Genomic DNA, 22469 nt, shown 5'->3' on the forward strand with positions numbered 1-22469 from the left:
TGCCAGAGGCTTTCAACAAACAAGTAAAAACTATTTGCACATTAAGACTTGCTCTTAACACTTCCCCTGGATCTGCCAACCACCAAGAAAATAAAAAATAAAAATCACACCAACTCCTCTGCCATTCCCCCAGGGCCTGCAGAGCAGTTTTGGAGGCTTCCTCGCTGCAAGGGATAACTGGCATATGAATCCCACGTCTGTCACTCACAAACCCTCTCCAATTTCATGAGAAGGGTCAGAACTGCAGCAGGGAAACCCCAGCCCTGCCTTGGACAGCTGTGCAAATGCGTGGTGTGAAACGAGCTGGTGGCGGACCTCTCGGCCAGCCCCGGGGTCCCTCCGCAGCCCTGGGGCCGGCAGGGCTGCCCCTCCGTGCACAGGCCAGGCAGCTCAGTGGGCGTTTCGAAACAGGCACACGTGCTGGCCGAATGCAGGTACACGTTATGGGTGGCTGCATGTTCAGCTAACACAACTTTAGTTTTGGATTTTGGTTGGCAGAGCTGACCAGAGCTGCTGGAGGCCTGGCCCCATGGCTTGGGCCACCATGGCCATGATCCCAGAGCCGGGTGAAGGGCGATGGGATCAGAGAAGGCCCCGTGGCTTCTCCCCTCAGCTCTGAGTATGTGCAGGGGATATCTGTACGTGTACAACGCTTCCGTCTGTGTAGCTACAAGTACTATTAACATACTGGCATCTGCAGTGACTGCTGCTCTCCCCCAAAGAGCCCTCAAGAATTTAGCAAGCGAAACGCGAGTGTTTGCTGACTCAAGGGCTCCACCAGGAGGAAAACCGGTCTGGATCACCCTACCACGAAGGGCTGAAAGGGAGATGCTCCCCTGCCAGGCTCCGGGAGGCTGGGGAGCCACTGTGGGACGCGCCGTTTAATAGCATTCAAAGGCAAGAAGAAAAGCGTGGCAGAAACAGATCAGCACAGCATCAGCCTGCCAGGGGCTGGCTGCAGCTCTGGGTGTGCTGCTGCGATCATGACACCCTAATTGGCTATAAAAATCCCCCCGGCCCAGCAGCATGAGCTAGGGGCTGGTGAGAAAAGCTAAGGAAAAGCTTGCCCATTGCCCTGTCTTCACCCACTTTCTGTTGTTTCCCAGCAGGAGCTGGGACCAGTCACTGACTTACCGAACTCCACGGTCTGTTCACAACCAGGGAGCAGGGATGGGGGCACACTGGCTGTTTTTGTTAAGGACCTGTGGCTATTCCTGATCAATCAGTCCCCCTTCCTGAGATCCACATTTCTCTGCTTGAAGGAGAATGAGGAGTTTTGGGTGCTAATAACCGGAATCATCTTTCCTGGACGTTTCTGAACAGCTGTGTCTCAATCCAGCTGTGAGGTCCCTCCGACCGAGACGCACCACGCTTCAGCCACATCTTTGCCTCCAGAGCTGCAGATGTTTTACCTCAAACAAGCAAACAAGATTTCCCAGCCACCCAACAGGGCAAGGGGGAACCCAAAGGGCTCCCAGATTTCTCCTTAACCCAGAAAATTCCAGGGGAAAAAATAAAATGTGTCTGTTCCCTAGACTGTGAAGCACATGCCCCAGAACAAGAAGTTGAAAACTTACCAAGTACACAACAGTGTAAGGAACACACGCATCTTTCTTCCAGAAACCAAGAGCTATGAACACCACGTTTCTCTGGCATGACCTAATTTTATCGTTTTAGACTTCACAATAAGGCACACAACCAGCAGACAACATGTTCCTCTCCACGTTCAAGTTTTATTGAAACTACAGAACTATTTAACACCCAAGCAGGGGGAAGACGGTGGAGTTATGACCACTTTGGTATCTCATGTACATTTAGAGAACCTGAGCACATAACAGTTTCGTATTTGAACAGTTTGTATAGTCTCATCTTAATTCACAACACTCAAAATAAATGCTTTTTATTACTTTTAGTGACATAAAAACAGGTTCCACTCCTCCAACAACATAACCAATTACAGCATTTTGCCTCCCACAAACAGTATTTGCAAAAGGTGCTGGATTTTCTCCCCAGATTCTGCAGTTCTCTTGTAGTTGTAGGACATTACTTAGTGACAACAGCTCCAGCTTTTCTCTATATTCCCCACATCTCCCTCTACCCCCACAAGGATCTTATAGTAAATGATGCAGCTTCTGCTCAAGGAATTAAAAAAAAAAAAGCTGTACTGTTTGCGTACTCGCTCCGTACTCCGTGATCTCTAATGTGTGATCAAACAAAAAGTCGTTTTTGCTGCTTGTTTTCACAGCAGAGGCAATTGCTCACTAGGAACTATGTTAATGCAGTGAACCCATTTCGTGGAACTCCACTACTCAGGGCTATGGCAGGGAAATAACACTTGTAACCATCCCACCAGCAGTAACTAGTGTCAGCTCAGCTCATGCCAAGCATATTGAAAGCAGCACAACATGCTTGTAGCAGTAGGAAAGACTTAAAAGGCTCTTGTACAAATCAGTAAACATTATGGAAAAACGTTTGTGTTAATAAAGCAGAGCTCTTTGTCTAGCTCATGAACATTTACTTCATCTTTGGGAAAAAAAAAAGAGCCTATCTATTTGTAGATAATCCACCTACAAGTCAGTACTATTCCTTACATCCCAAGTATCACTGCAGTATGTTAAGGTCCTCTTCAACTGCTCCATTCTCTGCATGTGGTATCAAAAAATTAAAGAAGTTTTTGGGCACACACCAAAAACCGAACAGCAGTCCTTTGTGATGCTGCTAACCCATACTACTTCAAGATTTGTTTTTGAAAGTTTTAATACCTTACTCCAGAAGCTCTTCTGTGGCAATACTTTCCATGGTTCACATTCAACATGCAACTTGAAGTACCTCAGTGCATTACCGGTGCTTCCTTGCAGCTCAAGGAGTATGTCTCTACCACCTCAAGGCATAATCCCCTGGAATGATACGCCTTCACGCTCCCATCAGTGCACAGGTGAAACTGAGAAGGGGGAAATATCAAATCACCCGGCACAATGGGGAGAAGACAGACAACACCCAGAGCTCACTGTTCCAGCCACGCAGCCCAGCACAACCACAGACTGCTTAATAAGGCACTTGTTTGGAGAAGCAGGGAAAACCAGGCAGCACAAGCCAAACTACAGGATGTTTTTTTCTCCACTATTAACAGGCTTGCGTCTTCAAGGCCATTCAAGGTCCACTAACGTGCTTAGTAACAGCTGTAATATAAAGATCATATGTATATGATTTAAACTCCTACTGACAACCATCAGGTTTTCAAACAGAGTAAAAACTGTTTCAGACAAAACCCAGGTTTTTGCAGAGATCAAACTGTATCCCTGGGTGTAATAAGCTTTTATGGTTGATACTTTATTCAACTAATGTCTTCTTGCGTTCACTTACTATATCTGCAGCAGGATGAAAGTGAAGAGCTTTTACTCTCAGTCAGATCTATAAACACGAGAAGAGAAACCACAAAAATAACTTACATCAACATATATACACAGAGTGATACCTCACCTGGTTTTCAGAGTAGAACACCGTAACGTAAGGTAAATATACAGCTTGCTTTCTTAAAATACTATTGAAGTCTTAAAAAAAGTAATAGCATCCAGGTCATCTTTAAAGACAGCATTTACAGCAGATGGGTCAAGGGAATCTTAAAAAGGACATCCTTTTAAAAAGCCATATAAAATTTTTTAAAAAGGACCCCCTTTTTTTTTTAATGACACAGAGCAAAAAGTATTTACTCTTCCAACAAACAACATGAAAACCCAGGAAAAAATCCAAGTAGCCTCCAACTCCAACAGAAGACATGGAGATAACTTCACAGCAGAAAGTGAGATGGGGAAACCATCACCATTAGTTTGCCAAGGCATCAAAAATCTGCATCCAGAGTGAAAACGTTGTCCATTGTTTCTGCCATAACAGCAAAACGTTGATATTCTGAAACCCTCTTCTCAAAGAAATTTGTTTTTCCTTCCAGAGAAATATTCTCCATGAAATCAAAGGGATTTTCTGCATGAAAGACCTGGGGAAAGTAAAGGTTATTACACTGGTGATTCTGAAAGGATAACAATGCTTAACAACAACAAGTCAAAGCCTTTCGAAGCAGATCATCCCTCCCTGAAATACGCTGCAGAATTTATGAGCACTTCTGTAAGCAGTTTCAGTACTGTCACTCCACAGAAGTTTGGCAAAGTTAACCAGTGCAAGGTGCTTGGGAGCCTTCTAGGACTGCAGCACTTGAGCACAGCAGAAGTTTCCCATTACAAACCTGCAGAGCAGCTGGAGAGAAACAATGGCCTAAATTGTTCTTGCTCTTTTAAACAGGGAAGCACATAAATTAATGGTGTGGTTTCGGCTGTCACTCAATGGAAGTGCAAGCGCTGAATGTGACCTGCTCCCAAGCACACTAAGAAAGTGCTCTGTGCTGACAGCTTTCCTGGGCTGTTCTAGCAGGCCAGCATTTCTGGCAATTTCATCTCTTACCTTTGAGAACCCCAGCTCCATTAGTAACCGGTCTGCGACAAATTCAATATATTGTTTCATCAGAGCGCAATTCATTCCAATCAGACCTACAGGTAATGCCTCTGTTAGAAACTCCTGGAAGTTAAAATATAGATGACATTTAGGGAAATTAAATTTAAGATGGGAAAAGGAAAGAAGACACCTGTGTTTCACAGCAACACAATTTGTGATATTGCAGGCTCCCCAGGCAGTTGTCTGAATAAATAACTTGCATCACTGAACTCAACAAGTGTCTTCTGTTTTCAGAAGTTGCTTGTGTCTTCCTTTATTTTTAGCATGTTTTTCTGGAAAAGGTACAAGAATTTTTTATTACTGCCCTCTTCTTCCCCTCCCCCCCCCCCATAAGATCCCAAGCTTCAGAAAATGCTTGAGTTCCAAGTTCAATAAAACCTACACAGCATACTAGTGGGAACGGGAATAGATCCAGAAACCTCCAGTTTTCCTTGGTTTCCAGCCATTATGGAACAACAAATCAGAGAGGATAGTGATATATGAGCACTGAACTCAGCCATGGACGTGTTTAGGCACTGATGCAGGACCTGTCAGTGTTGTAAGGCCGTGCTGGGGCATTCATCATCACAGCAGTTAGATCACAACAGAAAAGAAAGGGTAAGTTACAGTCCTGCAAAACACTCAGCAATGCAGAAACCTAGAGATGGGTAGGACTTTCTGTGAGAGAACAGCAGTTCTGAAAAAGGTTAAGACGCAGCACCAAGTTCAAACGCGTGGCCGGAACAGACCTTGTGCTCTCACAGGGCACAAACAGGTCTGTGCATGAGCAGGGAGAGACAAACATCCTGAAAGGACAGAGGTAAACAAACTCTTCTCTAAGAGAGAATCCTTTATTCTTTTTTTGTCATTAAGGAGGAAAGCAGCCTACCAGCTTCAGCTTCTCAGTTACTTGGCAACTGTATCAGAAAGTCTCTGTCTTTTCTTGTCACATTTAAGGAAGAGAGAAAGGATGATACAATGCATCAGGGATCCAAGCATTACATATGGAATTCCCAAAGTTAGAAGTTAATTCGTTTAATATGCACATACAATCCCTCCTGTGCTGCTCACAGCACTGTGCTAGCCAGGCTTACCTGTTCAATTTCAACGGCGTTAACGATGATTTCCCGGACCCTCTCTTCTGACGGTCTGTTCACTAAATAATGGAACATTAGACAAGCAAAATCACAGTGTAGGCCCTGAAATAACAGAGAACAACAACAACAAAAAGACAGTTTTTCCCTCCTTCACATAGTTTACTCTTATTCAGAGGCGGCCTCGTTCAGGTTTAAGCTTCCTAGCTTCTTGACAGACTTAATGTTACTGCACGTAGCAGACCCATAAGGGCACTTCTGGTTTACAGCAGACACTAACATCTAAATCCAACACATGCAGAAGTAACAATCAGCATACATCTTTCCCCAGTCCTCTCTGGTAACAGTTTGGGAGCCCCTCTATGCCTAAGGGTTCTATGCAGAGCCCTGCTCAGTTCCTGCCTCTCACCAGAGATACTTTTCCAGAAAGACTCCTACAAGTCAGGACCTGCAAAAGCGTGTCAGTCAGTGCAAACCATTTATCTGTTCTCTGCTTTGAGATACCTGTACAGAAATAATTATTTTACATTGTTAGTAGCTTCCCTTGCTTCTCCTTACAGCATTTTCAAAAAGGTGGATTCGGATTAGAGTCATCCCATCCAAGATTAACAAATCATCTCTCCACACAACATGCAGTTAATGTGAAGGATTTGCTACCACAACATGTACAGATTTGGGATATTTAAAGTTACTGTGCCTCAGTTCCATCCGCCAGGCACAAGCCTTTATGTTTCACCCAGCTATCCTGCACAGGGCCCAACGAATTGCAGTCACTCCAGAGGAGCACTGGGGTACCCTGCCTTTCCTTCTGAGAGCACGGTGATGAAAATACATGAGCACCATGAGGGTACACTCAAAGTGAAACCCTGTCAGAGTGATTTTGGCAGGCTATGGACAACAGAACCCGGTGCTACCATTAACAAGGCTAAAAACAAAACTGAGAAGCAAGAACTTTTTCAGTAAGGCTGTGAAATCCTTATGCTTCAGGTCACGGAAGAGCCCTGAAGCAATTTGGGAAATACTCCCCTGCTAGGGACAGCACTAGCTGCTGGCTGCAGGGCCTCCCACGGCCTCATCCAGGGCAGCATCACCAGAGGGTTGCAAAACGTGATTGGCTTCAACACACTCCTAACTGGTGCTTCCAGCAGCTTGGCACCTCTAAGAATCAGAGATGCAGCAGCTCAGAGAGCCTGGGAACAGAGCCTGCAGCTCCAAAACCATACTGAGCATTAACCATTTATCTGTCCAGGTGTACAGCTCATGCTGTGGTTCTTCAGTGTAGATTCTTTTGCTGCCACTTCTTTTGTAACAGCATTTCCTGTTTTTTGATGCAGGTGTTGTGTGCACCATGCCTTACTCTTCACAATGAACAGCTATGCAGGTGGAAATGTGCCAGCGAAGCCCCCGAACCCCTACATCTTTCTGTGCTCAACACTGCAGAGAAGTACAGTTACGCTGCCGTAAAGGGGAACACACATCCCCTTCATCTGCAAGTCACCTTTCTGAGAAGTACTTTCTCTTCTGAATGGATCGGCTCGTGAAGACTCATGGAAACAGAAGACACAAGGAAATCAAGATGAAGAATTGTCTGGTTGTGTTTTTTTTTTAACAACCATAGCATTTCTCCAACAAATGCCTTTTACAGTAAAGGCATCTCACAAGATGCCTCCTTTCAAACGAGTTTATCTACGCCATTGAGCTTACTTCCATTACGGTAAGGGTCTTTCATCTTTTAGACCAACCGTGATAAGTTCGATCATTAGCATGTTTATACTCTAAACAAAACTGGTCCTGCAGCTTTTTCAGTGCTGACGGTGCCCTAAGTTGTGGTGCCCCTAAGTTGTGCAGTGCCTTGCAGGCAGCCCTCAGCCACAAGGAACTGCTGCCAACTGGCAGTCCAGGAAACAGTGAAAAGAAAGGGCACTTGTGGGGAAATGACCTGCCAGAGTCAGTGTGCTGACATGCAGCCCCTCAGACACATCACAATTTCAGCTAACGAGCACTCCCATTGAATACAGACCCGTAGCTGCTCCCTCCCAGAAGACCCTAGCCCTGTGCAGTACCATAAGTACGTGGAGGGGAACAATAGCTGCTGTTTCTGCAGCAGCCCATCCACAGCTGGCCAGATGATGGGTGCTGGTGGCTGGCTGCAAACCCTGGGACCTGCAACAGTGGGGAGAGATGGGGAGTGGGACAAGGAGGCCACTTGAACCTGACTGAAGCAGTTACACCAGAGAAAAGCTCAGAGCTACACACTAGCTAGGTCCTTGCCAAGCAGGTGCACACTTGCAGGCCATGAAATTCCACACCAGTGCTTGGGCAGCCTCCCTTCATGGCATGGGAAAACAGGTGAGGAAACAAACATCCCCTTCCCTTGTTCCATGTTTCTGAGCACGTTACGAACTGGGGAATTGCTGCTCTTTCCTTTAAAAGCAGGTATTTCTGCCGAGGGACATGGCAGCACCTTGGCTTTAAGTTCGTTAGTAACTCATATCCCAAATATACTTCCTTCCCCTTTTTAAACATATTCTGGGAATAGCCTGATCCTCCACAGGCATCCAAACTTCCTAGTCCGTGCAGTTCCTTTATCAGGCTGTCGAAAGAACTGGCTATGACAGAACGCACTCAGACTTCTGCCACCTCCTTACCTCCCTGCAGTGCCAGCATTAGAAGGGCTCTGTCACACCCAGAACTGCATCCCCACTCACTGCTGGATTCTCTTTCGGACTGGTTCCTGCCCAACCGCTGCCTCTGCCCCCACTCACCTGCTTTGTCCCCTTTCTGCTCTTCAGCTTCCTTCCAAACCTACCTGCCGCCACAGATGTGACCTGCCCTAGCAAAAGTATGGGATCTTTAGGAATAAAGACCTGCCCTTCCCCATGAGACTTGCCTTCCTTCCCAGACAGCATGTGGGACGTGACACGTTACCTCATCTCTGCTAATGAGTTCATTGGAGAAAGTCAGTCCAGGCATCAGGCCCCTCTTCTTCAGCCAAAATATAGCAGCAAACGAACCCGAAAAGAAGATGCCTTCAACTGCAGCAAAGGCAACAACTCTCTCACCTGTTCAACACGACACATTTTCAGTTAGACATGAAAGGGCGTGTTGCTAGTCAGCAGGAGCAGCACGTGCATCAGCCAGCCCGACGCTGGAGGGGAGCTACCTGCAGCGCAGCGCCAGGTGCTGTGCCCGACCACATCCTTCAGCAGACCCCCCAGGCACAGAGGTCAACACGCGCAACGGCACTGAACCACAGGCAAGCCCAGCAGAACAGAACCCGGGCATGCACTGAAACTGCCACAAAAAAGTCAGAAGGGAAAGAACAAAAGTGGCCAAAGCGGCCAAAGATATTACTACTGCTTTGTCTCTTTCTCCTAAGAGGCAGGGAAATGGCTGTGTAACTAACATACAGAACTGGGAGAAGCCTGTCTCCTATAAAATAAACAAACAAACAAAAACCTTCACCCAGTCGCAAGCAACTACTTGTATTATCCCACATTATCCCACCTTTCATCCAGGGAAATCATTACTGGCCCCAGTTCTCCCTGTTCTCTACAAGAAAGTGCTTCTTCAGACGCAGTGAGAACTGCATAGATTTTTGATTAAGATAATACTACTACTACTAATTCCCCAAATTCCAGATGTCGCACTTCCTCAAGCAAGATGCAAATGCCATCTGCTGGCTTATCTGAAGAAATTCAAGTTAGGAGAAAAACATGAAGAGCAACTCGTAAAAGTACCACAGAAGCTACTAAGGAAAAAATTTATCTGACAACACCAAAAACCTCCTAAGTTAGTTCCACCCAGGCGGAGAGGAAGACTGGTTGTACAATTGAATGAAGCACAATACCGAACACCAATGTTTTTTACCACATTCCACCTGACTAACGATCACATAAATGAGTTACGCTGAAACTAAATTTCCTGTCAGCAGCACCACGTAATGTTTGCACAGGCTGGGAGGCCAGGAGTCCGCAGAACAAACACGGCAACTGAACCCTGAGCGTGAGATACCAGCCAGGAAACACCAAGTAAGGAAACACCAAGTAAGCGTGCTGCTTTCACACAATATATCTCGTAATACTTAATTTTAAGGCCTGCGCTTCCAGAATGTTTTACATTTGGATAATTTTCTCAGTAAGATGGAAAATACAGAAGTGTAGAAACATCCTTTAAAAAAAAATAGGATAGGGTGCATAAAGTTTGCAGGGAAGGAAAAAAAAAAGAAATAAAAGAAAGGACACTGCTTGTTCAGTTAGGAAACCTTCTGATTCCCTGAAGATGTTTCTTTTAGAAAATTCACCAGAGTCTGCCTATTATTCATTGCAGCTACAGCGATCCCTTAGGGCCAGCACTGTAAGCTGAAGGCAGAACACTGGAAAGGATGTCCTCCAACCATCCTGAGGGAAGCTTAACCAGCTCTGAGATGAGATACAGCAACTGGAAGCCTGGTCACAACAGCAAGCCAGAAACGCTAGGGAGAGATTATTCTTGGATCTTTTTTGCCCAGGCTCAGTCATCTTGTTGGAAAAAAGGCTAACATCACACACGAATTTGTCTATATGAACACGCACACAAAAAAGCCTGGACTTGCAAGGGTTCAGCTGTCCAGTTCTGAACACTGGAATACAAAATGGGAACCAGCTGGAAGAAACTATCAAAGTCCTAGAAAACAAGAATCACCAGCAAAAACTGAAGAAGCCAGGGTTGTTTGGCATGAACAAAAAAAAAAAAAAAAAAAAAGAGAAATCCACATGCGCTTTTCATTGTGTAATTCTAGTGAGCACTGCCATTCACATATTGTCCTATCTGAAGATGAAAATATAAATGCTCACCCAAAATTAATTCTAGCTCTTTAGTCAGAGCAGAGACCCGTGAGCCTCTACGTCATCTGTGGAGAATTTCATTTTGCATTTCAGGGGTGCAGCTCACTCCCGTACAATTAGTTTGTGCCATACAACAGAAACAAGATCTTAAGAAGATACACACCAAAAGTGGATTCTCTGTCTTCAGCCCACTTCAGAGCCCAGTCTGCTTTCTTCTTGACACAAGGCATTGTTTCAATAGCATTAAATAAGAAATCCCTACAGAAGAAAGCAAACAAACAAACAAAACACATCAGAATAATAATGCAGAGAAGGAATTTATGTAAATCCCGAAGGGCTGACCATCTCTGAAAACCAGAGCACAGGGAGGCAGACGTGCAGAAAATGGTGCAGCCAAGGCTTCAGAGGTGAGCTGCAGAGATGGAATGAACTCAAACTTTCTACCCTAGGGTGTCCATCCACCAGACCATGCTGGCTCTCAGATTTCAAGCCAGATGGCAGCCAGTTCCTCCTCAAGGAGATAAACCTCATCTCTCCCGACACCACAGAAGGAACTGGACAACCGCCACAAGCACAGGCTCTGTTTCTGTGCTGAACACCTGAAGGAAAACCTTGCAGCCCTCCCGATAGCCATGTGCTGCGGGGTTGCAGGACACTGTTGCACCACACAGGATGCCACGGTGGGAAACCAAGCCCTGCCTGACCATCACCACGGTGGAGTGTCTGAGGGAAAATACTTCTTTTCTAATGTATTATCATTTGGTCTAGGCAGATCTCCAGACAACAAAGGTGATGGGACTCTCCAAAAAAGACTTATTTACTTGAAAAATAAGTAGCTCAAGTAGCGCTGACAATAAACAAGCCGGAAGGACCCGATACATTAATTAGCATATGGTACAAACACCGGCTGGATCAGCAGCACTACATTTCCAGAGGCATATCCTTTGCTGACGCAACAGCAAGCACGGCAGGAGCACAGTAACTACAGGGAGCTTGTCTAATGCCTAACAATGTTTCACACTTCCTGCAGTCACAACTTCACAAAAATATTAACCAGCCTTCTGAACCCTCCCATGGCAGTTTGTTGATCAGTAATACTTCTCTGCATTTTGGGTGCCAGGAGTGCATGCCTGGAGAGCTTTAAGCAACTGTCCCTAACTCCCCCAGTAAGTCAGTGTGAAACAGAAGGCAGCTGCTGCTGCCCAACCACGGTGCCACTGGGCTAGAGAAAAGGTTTCCCACTTGTCTGTAGCACATTCAGAGACTTACCTTTTCTCAGGATCCTTGACGTAAGTGTCTATGAGCAAGCTGTACATCTCTGAGTGAACGTTCTCGATGAGAATCTGAAAGCCATAGAAACAACGAGCTTCTGGGATCTGCACCTCCTGGCTAAAGCGTGCCACCTACCAACACCAAACAGCATGACAGTGAGCACAGTAAAACCAGTCACATGTGAACGCCTACTAGGAGAGACAATAAACCTCTAAAGTGCTCCCCTCCCTTCTCATCCACACAGAAGGGATGGGAGCAATTCAGCCCCACTTTATGAACAGACATGTCAATAGGATAGGTGTGGTGCAAAAGCAAATAGAGAAAGGTAGCTAGAAATGAACACATCTGCTCTGCTTCTTGTACAGACAACAGCAGCGAAGCGTGGTGGCACACACACACAAACAGGAAGGAAAGAGCAAAATACCACAGTAGTAAAAGCCTCACACAGAACGAAGCCTCACTTCTGGTTCATCATTAAAAAAATAAACAGTATGATGTAAGACATGTTTTGGAGCGCCATGATTTGGAGTCTTGCTGACAGCAGTTGATCCAACATAACTCAGACACCTGTCCCAGCAAAACCAGCCGCTTATTTCCCTTGGCAAAGGTGAGGTGATGGGAAGCAAATATACACATTTAACAAACTAATGCGTTAACATCAGAAAAAAGAAAAAGGCAATAGCTAATAAAATGAGCCAGTATTCAAGCTGTAAAGCTTTCTCACCAGGTTTTCATTTACAATTCCATCGCTGGCTGCAAAAAAGGCCAGAACGTGAGAGATAAAGTATTTTTCATCTGCTTTTAGCTTGTTCCAGTGAGGAAGGTCCTTTGATAAATCAACCTAATAAAGGAAAGAGAAAAGCACATTATCACCATTTTGTGCTTGTTATTCTGTAAGAACAAAAGCAGCTTAGACAAACGTTTGAGGCAGGGTGTCGGTGTTGGCTTTCAAATCTTTGCACACAGAGAATTTAAGTATGTGTGAACACAAAGCACAGTGGACATGCTGCAGTACGGCCGTCTCCCTCTGCAACACTAACGTCCTGTGTTTGCTTTGCAGTTTACACTTCTGTAATGTGGAATGAAAATAGTATCTATTGAATTATAAATAAATCAGATTTCAAGAAGCAGCAGTATTGTAATGGCATGAGTAGGAACACATTAATAAGCAGAGCTCACTGTGAGACACTTAAAAACTGTACTAGAAATAAATACTGGTACTGAAAGAAACCTAGACCCAGGGATGCCAAAAGATGCCTAGAGGGAACTTTTGCCTTTAGCAGGTGTTCAGCCTCCATCCGGCCTGAGAACGGCACTGGGCAAATGCCACACAACTGCTCCCACCTGTGACACTTCGCTCTAGCCATGGGAGAAAACCACAAGAGTTCCTCTGCACTGGCCTTTTTTTCTTTGTTTTGAGGGACTTCTGAAACACAGCAGCTGTTAAGTAGGACCAGATGTGAAAACTACAGTGAGGCTAAAAAACTTTTGTATGTGTATGTGTGTGTCTGTATTGTTTACACCCAGATACGTGTGCTCATGCATAAACAAACACGTATACAAACTAACTTTTTAACTTCCCAACTCATTTGGAAATGTGCTGACGGATGGTAGGACAATGGAAGAAGGAACCAGTAACGTGGTAAAAGAACAACACTCCTCAGGCAGGAGTTTGAATGCTTTGTAACTATTTGAACCAGCCTTTTCTGACGCAGGACAGCGTACCTCCCCAGCAGGCAATGGAGTAACGCTTGTAAAGACATCTACTCACTGCCATCCCAGGATGCTTTCTGGTCTACTGAGAGCCTGTCACTGCTCAGCATCTGAGCAAAGACTGCAAAAGCTCTGCGTTGGAAGAAGCTGGTCCCCTGGCAGGTAATTTCGCTAGATCCATGCAAATTCAGAAACTGAATGCTGCAAGAGTAGCGAGCTGAGTACGGCTCAGGCCTGGCCAACCAGCAACCTCAGGGAAAACGAGATGGCCTAACTCCCGGTTTGCATCGTAACACACTGACAAGCATCTAACCAGGGTGCTCAGGAGTAAATTATATGCATTTTTAGCAAGTTTCCCTGATTGTCACCGTCTTTCTGGAAAACAGGTGCCTGGTGTTAAGGAGCAGCATTCTCATGAAATTGCTCAGAACATTTTTCAAGGGCAAGGAGGTAGCTTCAGGTACAGAGACCGCAGCAGGGTAAGAGCCACCTGACAGAAATTCCCCCTGTAACCAGATAAGAAGTGCCCCACGATACAATTCCATCTCGTCCTAAACCAAACACCTAAAAGAGGTCAGCTGAATCAACTTGTGGAAGCAGCTTTCTTTCCACTGTCCACAAAGGGAGTCCTGCTCTGCTGCAGGGACCTCAGGATAAATAAAATTAACTGCAACCCCCACAAAACACCAGCCAGCAGCAAAACTAGGTGTGAAAGGCCAGGACCCCTGCCCAAATTGTGCAAACCCACTGCCCCACAGCTCACCTCCTCCGCCGTCCAAAAGGAGGCCTGGGCCTGTTTGTACATCTTCCATATGTCCGGGTACTGGATGGGGAAGATGACGAAGCGGCGGGGGTTTTTTCTGAGAAGAGGCTCCTCGTGAGGTTTCAAGCCGTTTTCAACAGCACTCGGAGAAGAGCTCTGAGGATAAAGCACAGCCCTGGTTAAGGCTGCCCTTACGGACTCCCTGCTTTTCTCTGTGCCACAAAGATACAGCTCAAAACCACCCGTATCACGCACTCACCTGTTCCCCAGGGGTGGCCACATCACCCTTGCCTGGATTACTCTCCCCCCTGCCCTCCATCCGTGCCCCTGCTCGGGCTGCCTTTCCGCCTGGCTCTGCCCTGCTCTGCCTACACTAGCTGTCCCCCCGCCAGCCGCACCGGTGCCAGGAAGCATCTGGCACCTGAGCGCAGAAGAGAAGGGCTTTCTGCGGTGCCATGAGGAAATCACGGCTGCACCCGTGCCACTGTCGAACAAAGAGAGCGCGCTGCCTGCCTGCTCCTCAGGGCTCGCCTCCACGCCACCTCGGCTGGGTCCCTTCACACCACCAACCTCACAGCCATCCTTCCTACAGATCGCTCTTTCAGGGCAGATTCCAAAAGAAAACGCATCAAGAAGCGCATTTTGCCTTAGCTTTACCAGCTTATTCAATATTTAAATATCACTTAATTAGACAAGACGAATTTCCAAGCACCACCTTGCAGAGCCTCTGCTGAGCACCCCAAGAGCGCAAGACCCTTAGCGTCGCTCAGGAAGCAGAGATGGTTGCAGCAGCCGACCCGAAAGCGTCGCGGGGGCGAATCGGGGCGCTGCAGGGGCTGCTCTGCACCTCGGCACGACGTCCTCGGGGCCGGCCCCACCGCCCGCGCCTCCATCTGCTGCTGCAGCCAGCTGGCAGCCTTGCAACAGGAAACACTGCAAGAGCCTCCCTTGCTAGCCCAACGTTTTTCTGAGCAGAAGCCTTGTACGCTGCCTGGGGGCTGTCCCCAACTATTTTAGACTAATAGGATGGAGCAGCAGGTACCGAACCTAGCTGTGATGTTCCTGAGCCATTCGAACAGCAGCACGCAGGGCCCATCGTGTAGGAAGATAACCTGGAGAACACTGCTGGTGTACACAAGTGAGGGGGAGCACAGAAAGAGCAAGTGGAAGTTCCAGTTTTCGGGAGGCTAGCAGAGAGGCAAGGAGTTGTGGAGACTTTCCCCACAGCCTCTAACAGCTGCCATGCCACAGGCCGTAGATGGAGCAGCCAATGTGCCAGAAATACCATCAAAAGAGAGGGGTAACAGAGGAAGAGAGAAGCAGCGGATCCAGTGCGGACAGAACCAGCTGCAGGAAAGCAGAAGGATGGCTTCCAGCAGCCAAAGGCTCCGAGTGACAGCATGACCCTGCGAAGGATCACGGTGAAGAACTGGAAAGTGATACCAGTTTAAAAAATAATAATAATTTTTGAAAAAATAAGAAGAGTCATCCCACAGAGAATATACCGTGCTGGAAACTCATTCTCAATCCACCTCCTGCATCATTGAAGCCCTGCTGGGGATGGAGAGGAGTTCTGCACACACGCTCCATCTTTGAGCTCACAAGCAGGCAAACCTGGCTGTGACGCAGTGCTGTCTCTCAGTTCTGGGTTTCACCCCCCAGGCAAAAATCACATCAGAGTAATATTTGCTACCTAGCCAGCTTGTTAACTTGGTGCGTTCTGTGGTACATCGCAGCTGGAAATTCATGGAAGATCCTCCTTCATTTCAGTTCCCGAGGTACAGCACGTGCTGATCACAGCCAGGGCTCCAGGGCAGCCGTCACCTTGCACCGCAGGAGCACAGCACAGTCCTGGTCCTGCCTTCCTGACCCAGGGAAACCAGCAGAGTGCACGGCGCTGGGGGAGGTAACTCACAAGGCCTGTGCACTTCTGCTTCCTTTCGACATCCTGGTCTTTTCCTTCATCTCCAGCCTGTGCATGAAACACTCTGCACGTGCCGTAAGAACGAGAAGCACCCAGGCTTACAGAAGGTGCTGCTTTCTGCTCGGGTACCAAGAGCCAAGCACACAGCGCAGGCGAGGCAGGCAGGTGCAGTCTGACCCCTGCTCAGGCAGGGTCAGACACCGTACGCTGCTCAGGACCGTACCCAGTCAGCATTTCAGTATTTCCAGCGACGGAGACTCCACAACCTCTCTGCATAACCTGTGTCAGCGTTTGACCACCAAACGGTAAAAAGTGTATTTTTCGTGTGAAGATGGAACCTGCTGTGCTTCAGCTTGCACCCACTGCCTCGTGTCCTGTCACTAGCACCACTGAGAAGGGTCTGGCTCCGTCTCCTTTCTTCTCTCCAGGAGGCTGAACAGTCCCAGCCTCTCTTCGTGTGACAGACACTCAACCATCCACCCTTTGCTGGGCAAACACCAGTATTTCATATTCCTGTTATTCTAGAAATGCTAGAAACAAATACTGCTGTTGAGGTCAACAAACCCAACGAAGAACTAAGACTGCCTAGCGGCACTGAAGTTCTCTACATGAATTTCAAATGCAGCAAACTAGGAAACAACTAATATCTACACACACATAAAACCCCCACCCTGCAGCAACTGTTGCTGGGCTGTGCATGCAAGTACCTCAGCTACGTGCTCTGCATCGCTTACAGCAAAGGAAGAAGAATAAAAGCACTGGCAGGGCTGGCACTGCGATATGGCACGGGCCACATCTGCAAAAAGCCTCAGGATTTGTAAGGAAGGACGGGTGCGTAAGGAAGGATGGGTGTTAGGAAGGATGGGTGTGTAAGAAGGGACGGGTGTGTAAGGAAGGATGACCTCTTCCACACTGCCATGTAGGTTGCGAGCTCCTGGAAGCTTCATGCCAGCAGCACAGGATTTGCTAGCAGTGAAACTGGGTTTCCCTGACCAGAAGATCCCCTGCACTCCAGGGAGAGACAGTTTTGGCCCAAATGGTGGATGAGGAGCACAGCACCTGCTGGTTCTGCACGCCCGAAGGAAGAGCACAGGTCTGTTTGTCTCTGGCACACCAGTGTATATCCACCTACGTTTAGGTCAATGTTTAAAGGAAAAACAAAAAAGTATTTTTCAGTTTCGCCCACAAACTCGAGTCCTGCTGGAACACGGGTTCAGGAAGATGGTGGGGGCTTCTCCACAGCAAACAGCCTTCGGCCCCGCACGCCTCGGGCCCGGCGCTGCTCCGAGGGCTCCGGGGGGCTCTCAGCCCCCTCCTGGCTCACGGGGGCGACGAGGAGAGGCCGCCCGAGCCCCCTCCCCCCCCCGAGGCCCTTCCTCCCACCGCCGGGTGCCCGAGGGAAAAGGACACCGCAACGCGCCCGGCTCCGGGGCCCCACCACCCGCCCCCGGCCCGGCCTTACCCGCTGCGGCCCGGCCGCCTCCCGCAGCGCCGCCGTGCCCCGGCTCTCCCCCATGGCCCCGCCGTGTGGGCCGCAGCGGCAGCTGACGGCAGGCCGGCCCTCCGCCGGGGCGGAGCACGGCTGGGACACCGCCTCGCCTCGCCTCAAGCCGGCCCGGCCCCGCGGTGGGCCCGGGGACAGGCCCCCAGGGCCCGGGGAGCCACCACGGTCCCGTTTGGGGCCGGAGGGAGGCGAGGCAGGGCCTGGCTGCCCGGCCCCGGGGCTGTGTTGTTAACGAAGAGCGATCGCACAAACACACGGCACCTCTGAAATAAATAAATAACAAAACAAACAAATAAATAAAGCTCCCGAGGCCGGAGCTGCCTGCAGGCCCACGCCTGCGACGCAAACGCGGAGGCAGAAACCTGAGGGAGGCAGACTGGGCAGGGCAGTGGCTGCTCTTATTAAAAAAAATAAACACACAGAAAATCCCAGCCAAGCCCCTGAGAGACGACAGCAGAAGATAAAGTAGTGGAGGGAGTTAACGGGTTTGCCACAGCCACGTGTAGCAGTGGTAGCTGGCACTGATATCAGTGTGTCTATTAGCAGATAAAGGTGAGTATGGGGGAAGTGGGTGAAAAACTCCAACTCAAAAAGATTGCATTTTTAAATCCCTCCTGAGCTAATACAGACCTCAGTACCTTTCAGTAATTACGTGATGGATGTAGGTGTAGTGCAGAGTTGCTTACCACCTGTAACACACTCTTGCCCCTTTCCCGGGACTTGCACTGGCCCGTGACTGCAAGCAGTGCCTGGGGAAGTGCTACTAAAATGTTTCCATCCTTTATTGCGAATCACTCCTTATAGGCAAAAATTTCTGCATGAGACTGGTGGCTGGAGTTTGTTTCCTCTTCCTTCCTCGGGGCCAGGCTGGCCACAGTAGTTTCCTGTAGGCACACAGGTCATTTATCAAAACAACTGAACAGTCTGTAGGGAAGGGAAAAAAAAAAAAAAAAAAAAAAAAAAAGCAGCCAAAGAAAAGCCCCACCTCATGCAGGAGGGCCTGGTTTCTCACAAAGGCTTGACATCAGAGACAAATGTGAAGCAAACATCAGCAAAAGAAGTTTATGAGCACCCAAGACGTTCACCAACATAAAACTAGCACTGAGCCACTCTAAAGGTAGAGAAACGCCAGGAGTGCAGGGAGTCACTTGAGGAGGAGGACGACGATTTGGAGGTCTGATGTTCCTCAGCAGAGAAGTCACACCAGTGGCAGCACCCCTGATACCGCCGCCCAGTGCTCTCGAGTCCAAGTGCCAGCCATACCCACAGAAAGGTACGTGCATGCAGCTTCAAATGATCCGTGTATCATTTTTAAGACCGTTAACCATACCTTTGTCAGTTTTTGTCATTTTTTTAAAGCATCTGAGAAATTTCACAGCCACCACAGAGCAGCTGAAAGCATATAACAAGCATGAGAAAATACGGTTTTATACCAACATCTGGTTACCTAACTAGTGCTCTTTTTGAGTCAGACTTAGAAGTTTTATTACACAAACATACCCACACATTGCGTAGTATCTATGTTCAGCAGCTCTGTTCTTCCACATGCTGTGTGTCATAGGGTTTCTTGGTCCAGAGCAAACAATGAGAGAAATGCTGATGTGAGAAATGCTGATGTAGAGCAAACCCAGCTGACCCATTAACACTGACAAATTACATAGCTGAGTACAATGCAGTGCGCAGATGACCCAGGAACTCATGCATCCCACTCAAAAACCTACAATAAAAAACCTCAAAGCGTACCCATCATACTGTTTGATCTGACCTGCCTATCAGTCGTCCTCTGCCCCTAACCCGGTCATCCTGGCAGCTGTTTCAAAATTCCTCAAATAAAGGACTATTTGAAACAATGTAAGAAATACCATAAATTCATGGAATTAACAATAGAAAGGACTTCAAATATTTGAGGATAATTTCTTAAAGACACACAACCCCTTTTATAGATACACAGTAAATGTCTATTTACATAGTGCCTGAAAATTACAATGTAGAGGGAGAAACACAGCAAAGGAAACAAACGGCTAATGAGTGAAGGACTAACAGAACAGCAGCTGGCTTTTCTTGCATCCCCACAAAAATCCACCAGCTTCCATTAGCTGTCTTATATAAAATTAATCACATAATATACATGATACTGAAATATGGAAAAGCAATTGCGGAATTCAGTTTACACACAATAAACATATGTGAAATTTAGGAGCATGTATGGTTGTGCAAGACTTAAGGATTACTGCAGCGTCTTTCTTAAAACAAGCACCCAAGTGGATGAGGACAAGGATTTCTTCATTCTTTAGCTCCTAATCACTTGGCAGTACGGCAGCTGTCCTGTGCAACCCCAAGGTCGCTTACCTCTGCTTTCTCAGCACACAAGCCCTAGGATGTTTCGTTCTGTGTGGGGTGGGACTCCGATCCAGACTTTCATATAAACAGTTTCTGAAAGTGCAGGGGCATTCCCCAGAGGTGCACGAGGCCAAGCTCCAAGCCAGTCTGCCAGAATGGGTCTTCTCGGAGGGTTGCTTGTGGCTTCACAAGAGCTCTAAATTTAACTGCAATGACTGGAAGTGCAGCAGCAGCACAGGCACTGGGTATGCTGCTGGAGAGAGCCACACCTGGCCAGGTACTAGCACAGCTTTCCATTCCCAAAGTTTGGTCTGTACAACGAAGTAATTTTGATCTGCTCTAAAAAAAATCATCCAAAAAGAAAAAGCCTGTCCATCTTCTCCTTCGGAAGAACATGAATGAGAACAACCTGCAAGCTTGTGCTATAGTTAGTTCTGAAGGTAACAAAAGCAGAGGGAAAAAAGTTGTAATCTACAGCAGCATCAATTACAACTTCTTGGACAAAGTACTCTTTCATGGCAAGGTAAAAAAAAAAAATAATTACAAAGTAAGTCCCAAAAAGATATCAAGTATGACATTGAAAATGTAGTCATCATCACAGCTTGAACTGTAACGTCTCTTTCCTTCCTTCCCCTAAAGCTACTCTTTATTCTGGGAATATCTAGATCTCTTAAAAATGCTTTACAAAGATCAAATTTTATATAAACAATACTATTTCAGGTAAATTAAAGATTTTTCATTTATAAGTCAAAGCACAATCAGCCTTTTCAGCTGAAAAACGCTCATTGCATGAAAATTATTTCATGAATAGGTTCAGTATGTTCAAAATAAGGATTTTCTGAAAAGCTACCCCAAAAGTGCCTCCTTGCACTGTAACCCTAATGCAGGTTGTGGCAACGGCCTGTTTTCCAGGAGGTTCACGTGACTACACTGTTCAGGCATACGCTGTGTTGGCTGTTGTCACTGGACGAAGGATACCGAAGTTTCCCCATCACAGGGAAAAAAGTTCTGAAATGCTTGGTAGCAACCAACTGCTTCTTACTATACTGAACAGTACATTACTAGAGTAGCAGCCTGTGGTGACAAATGATGAAAAGCAAAAGCTTTATATTAAGAAAGCCGTGGACGAAGGGGAAAGTCTCAATTACAGGCTTGTGCTTCAAGCAAGATGATGTTATCCTCTTGAAAAGGCAACTCCACAGAAAATCAAAAATCAAACTGCTTCTCAGTTCGGCAAACCTGCTCAGCAAGGAAAGCGTCCCAGTTGTTGCAAATTAAAACCATGACAGCAATTTCCAACTAGGAAAGGACCCAGCAATGCTCCTGAAGGCGCTAAGTCCTGATCGCACTGCAATGCAAGTCAGCTTTAGAAGAGGCTTCGATTACAAAGTGTCTCCACGTCCTCTCCACAGGGAGCACACGTGAATTTCCTGCACTTGGGTCCAAGATGTTCACTGAAGCTTTGGCAGGACCACTCGACACGCACGTTTCAATCTGCGCGTGGACATTCAGAGCTTGGGATAAACAGAGACCACGTACTGACAGCCAGTTATTTAGGGCTTCCGGTTATTTAGGACTTGCAGAGTTTTCTGTTTGATTTTGGCAGACCCATTATTAAAAAGGATTAGACTGAAGAGTTCAGGAAAAGGTCAAATTCTACAGTTTAAAAAGAGAAAAGGAAGTAAAGCAAGTAAGCTAGACACCTGTAGTTCACCATGGGAAGAGGAAGCTAGAAAAACAAGAGCATCAATGAAGAGTACAAAGAAAGGTTTAGAAGGGCATTTACAGAAATTCACAGAGACATGACCCACAGGCTATAAGGATGTTATATAAAAAGGGAGATAAGAGAACAGCAGATAAGCTTCCTCAGTGGGTACTAATTTACTGAACAATCTGTCACCCAGTGTTAAAAATGACAAAGCTGTGCTGGACAAGGCCTCCAAGAAGAGCACTGAAAGAAACAGAACTGCATCAGGACAGAACTTGTCCACTTCTCCCACCCACACAACTGAAGTGAGCTGTCCCATGCTCTGTTCTCTGTGCACTTCTGTCGATGCACACAGTGAAGTAAACTTCTGAAAAACAGCAGGTCTATATACAACTGTGCACTTCATTTAAAAGATAAATTCAGGTTAAGAGATTAAGAAAATTGCATTTCTTACTCCTCCCTGCATGACTGTTGCTGTGCCAGCTGGGATTCCTTTTGCTTTACAGATGTGCCAGTTCACTATTTATTTATTTATTTTTTTTTTTAAACTGAGTGACTTAATAAGCAAATAACTTGCAGGGAACAAAAGACACTCCCATACCAAACAGATGAGAAAGAGCACTTGGTAAGAAAAGTCTGTGCAGTTTTTCATTTCTGGTAAGCTAACACAGCGAACAATTTGCCTTCTGGATTGGATACAGTAAGCTGAAGCAACTGAAACCAACGCTGAGAACTAACCCGGCGAAGTTTGCACTAGGATGTCAGCTCTCCCTAGCTTCAGGATAGGAACTAGCATGTCGGTGATAAAGAACAGATACTGCTAAAACATTATCTGCTATTTCA

At 46.8% G+C, this 22469-nt stretch overlaps 1 protein-coding gene across 1 annotated transcript; it reads right to left on the reverse strand.

The window, feature by feature from the left end:
• Positions 1–1713: 1713 nt before the first annotated feature.
• On the reverse strand, positions 1714–17637 carry RRM2B (ribonucleotide reductase regulatory TP53 inducible subunit M2B). Its single transcript, XM_035318303.1, has 9 exons — positions 17537–17637; positions 14151–14306; positions 12399–12515; positions 11672–11805; positions 10566–10660; positions 8505–8638; positions 5577–5681; positions 4453–4566; positions 1714–3991 (listed from the first exon to the last, which is right to left on the reverse strand). The coding sequence occupies exons 1-9, from the start codon at positions 17588–17590 to the stop codon at positions 3839–3841; spliced, it is 1062 nt and encodes a 353-aa protein (XP_035174194.1). The 5' UTR covers positions 17591–17637; the 3' UTR covers positions 1714–3838.
• Between the last annotated feature and the right edge of the window lie 4832 nt (positions 17638–22469).

This window comes from Oxyura jamaicensis, chromosome 2 (assembly GCF_011077185.1).
Source record: "Oxyura jamaicensis isolate SHBP4307 breed ruddy duck chromosome 2, BPBGC_Ojam_1.0, whole genome shotgun sequence".
In the NCBI taxonomy this organism is placed as follows: domain Eukaryota; kingdom Metazoa; phylum Chordata; class Aves; order Anseriformes; family Anatidae; genus Oxyura; species Oxyura jamaicensis.

What these genes read in the sequence shown, in the direction of transcription:
- RRM2B (XM_035318303.1), bottom strand. Translation starts at nt 17,590, where the DNA reads ATGGGGGAGAGCCGGGGCACGGCGGCGCTGCGGGAGGCGGCCGGGCCG. An exon ending in GAATTGTAAATGAAAACCTG is followed by an intron (nt 11,806 to 12,398) that starts GTGAGAAAGCTT and finishes TGGTGTTGGTAG; the next exon opens with GTGGCACGCTTTAGCCAGGA. An exon ending in AACTCATTAGCAGAGATGAG is followed by an intron (nt 5,682 to 8,504) that starts GTAACGTGTCAC and finishes CTGTTATTTCAG; the next exon opens with GGCCTACACTGTGATTTTGC.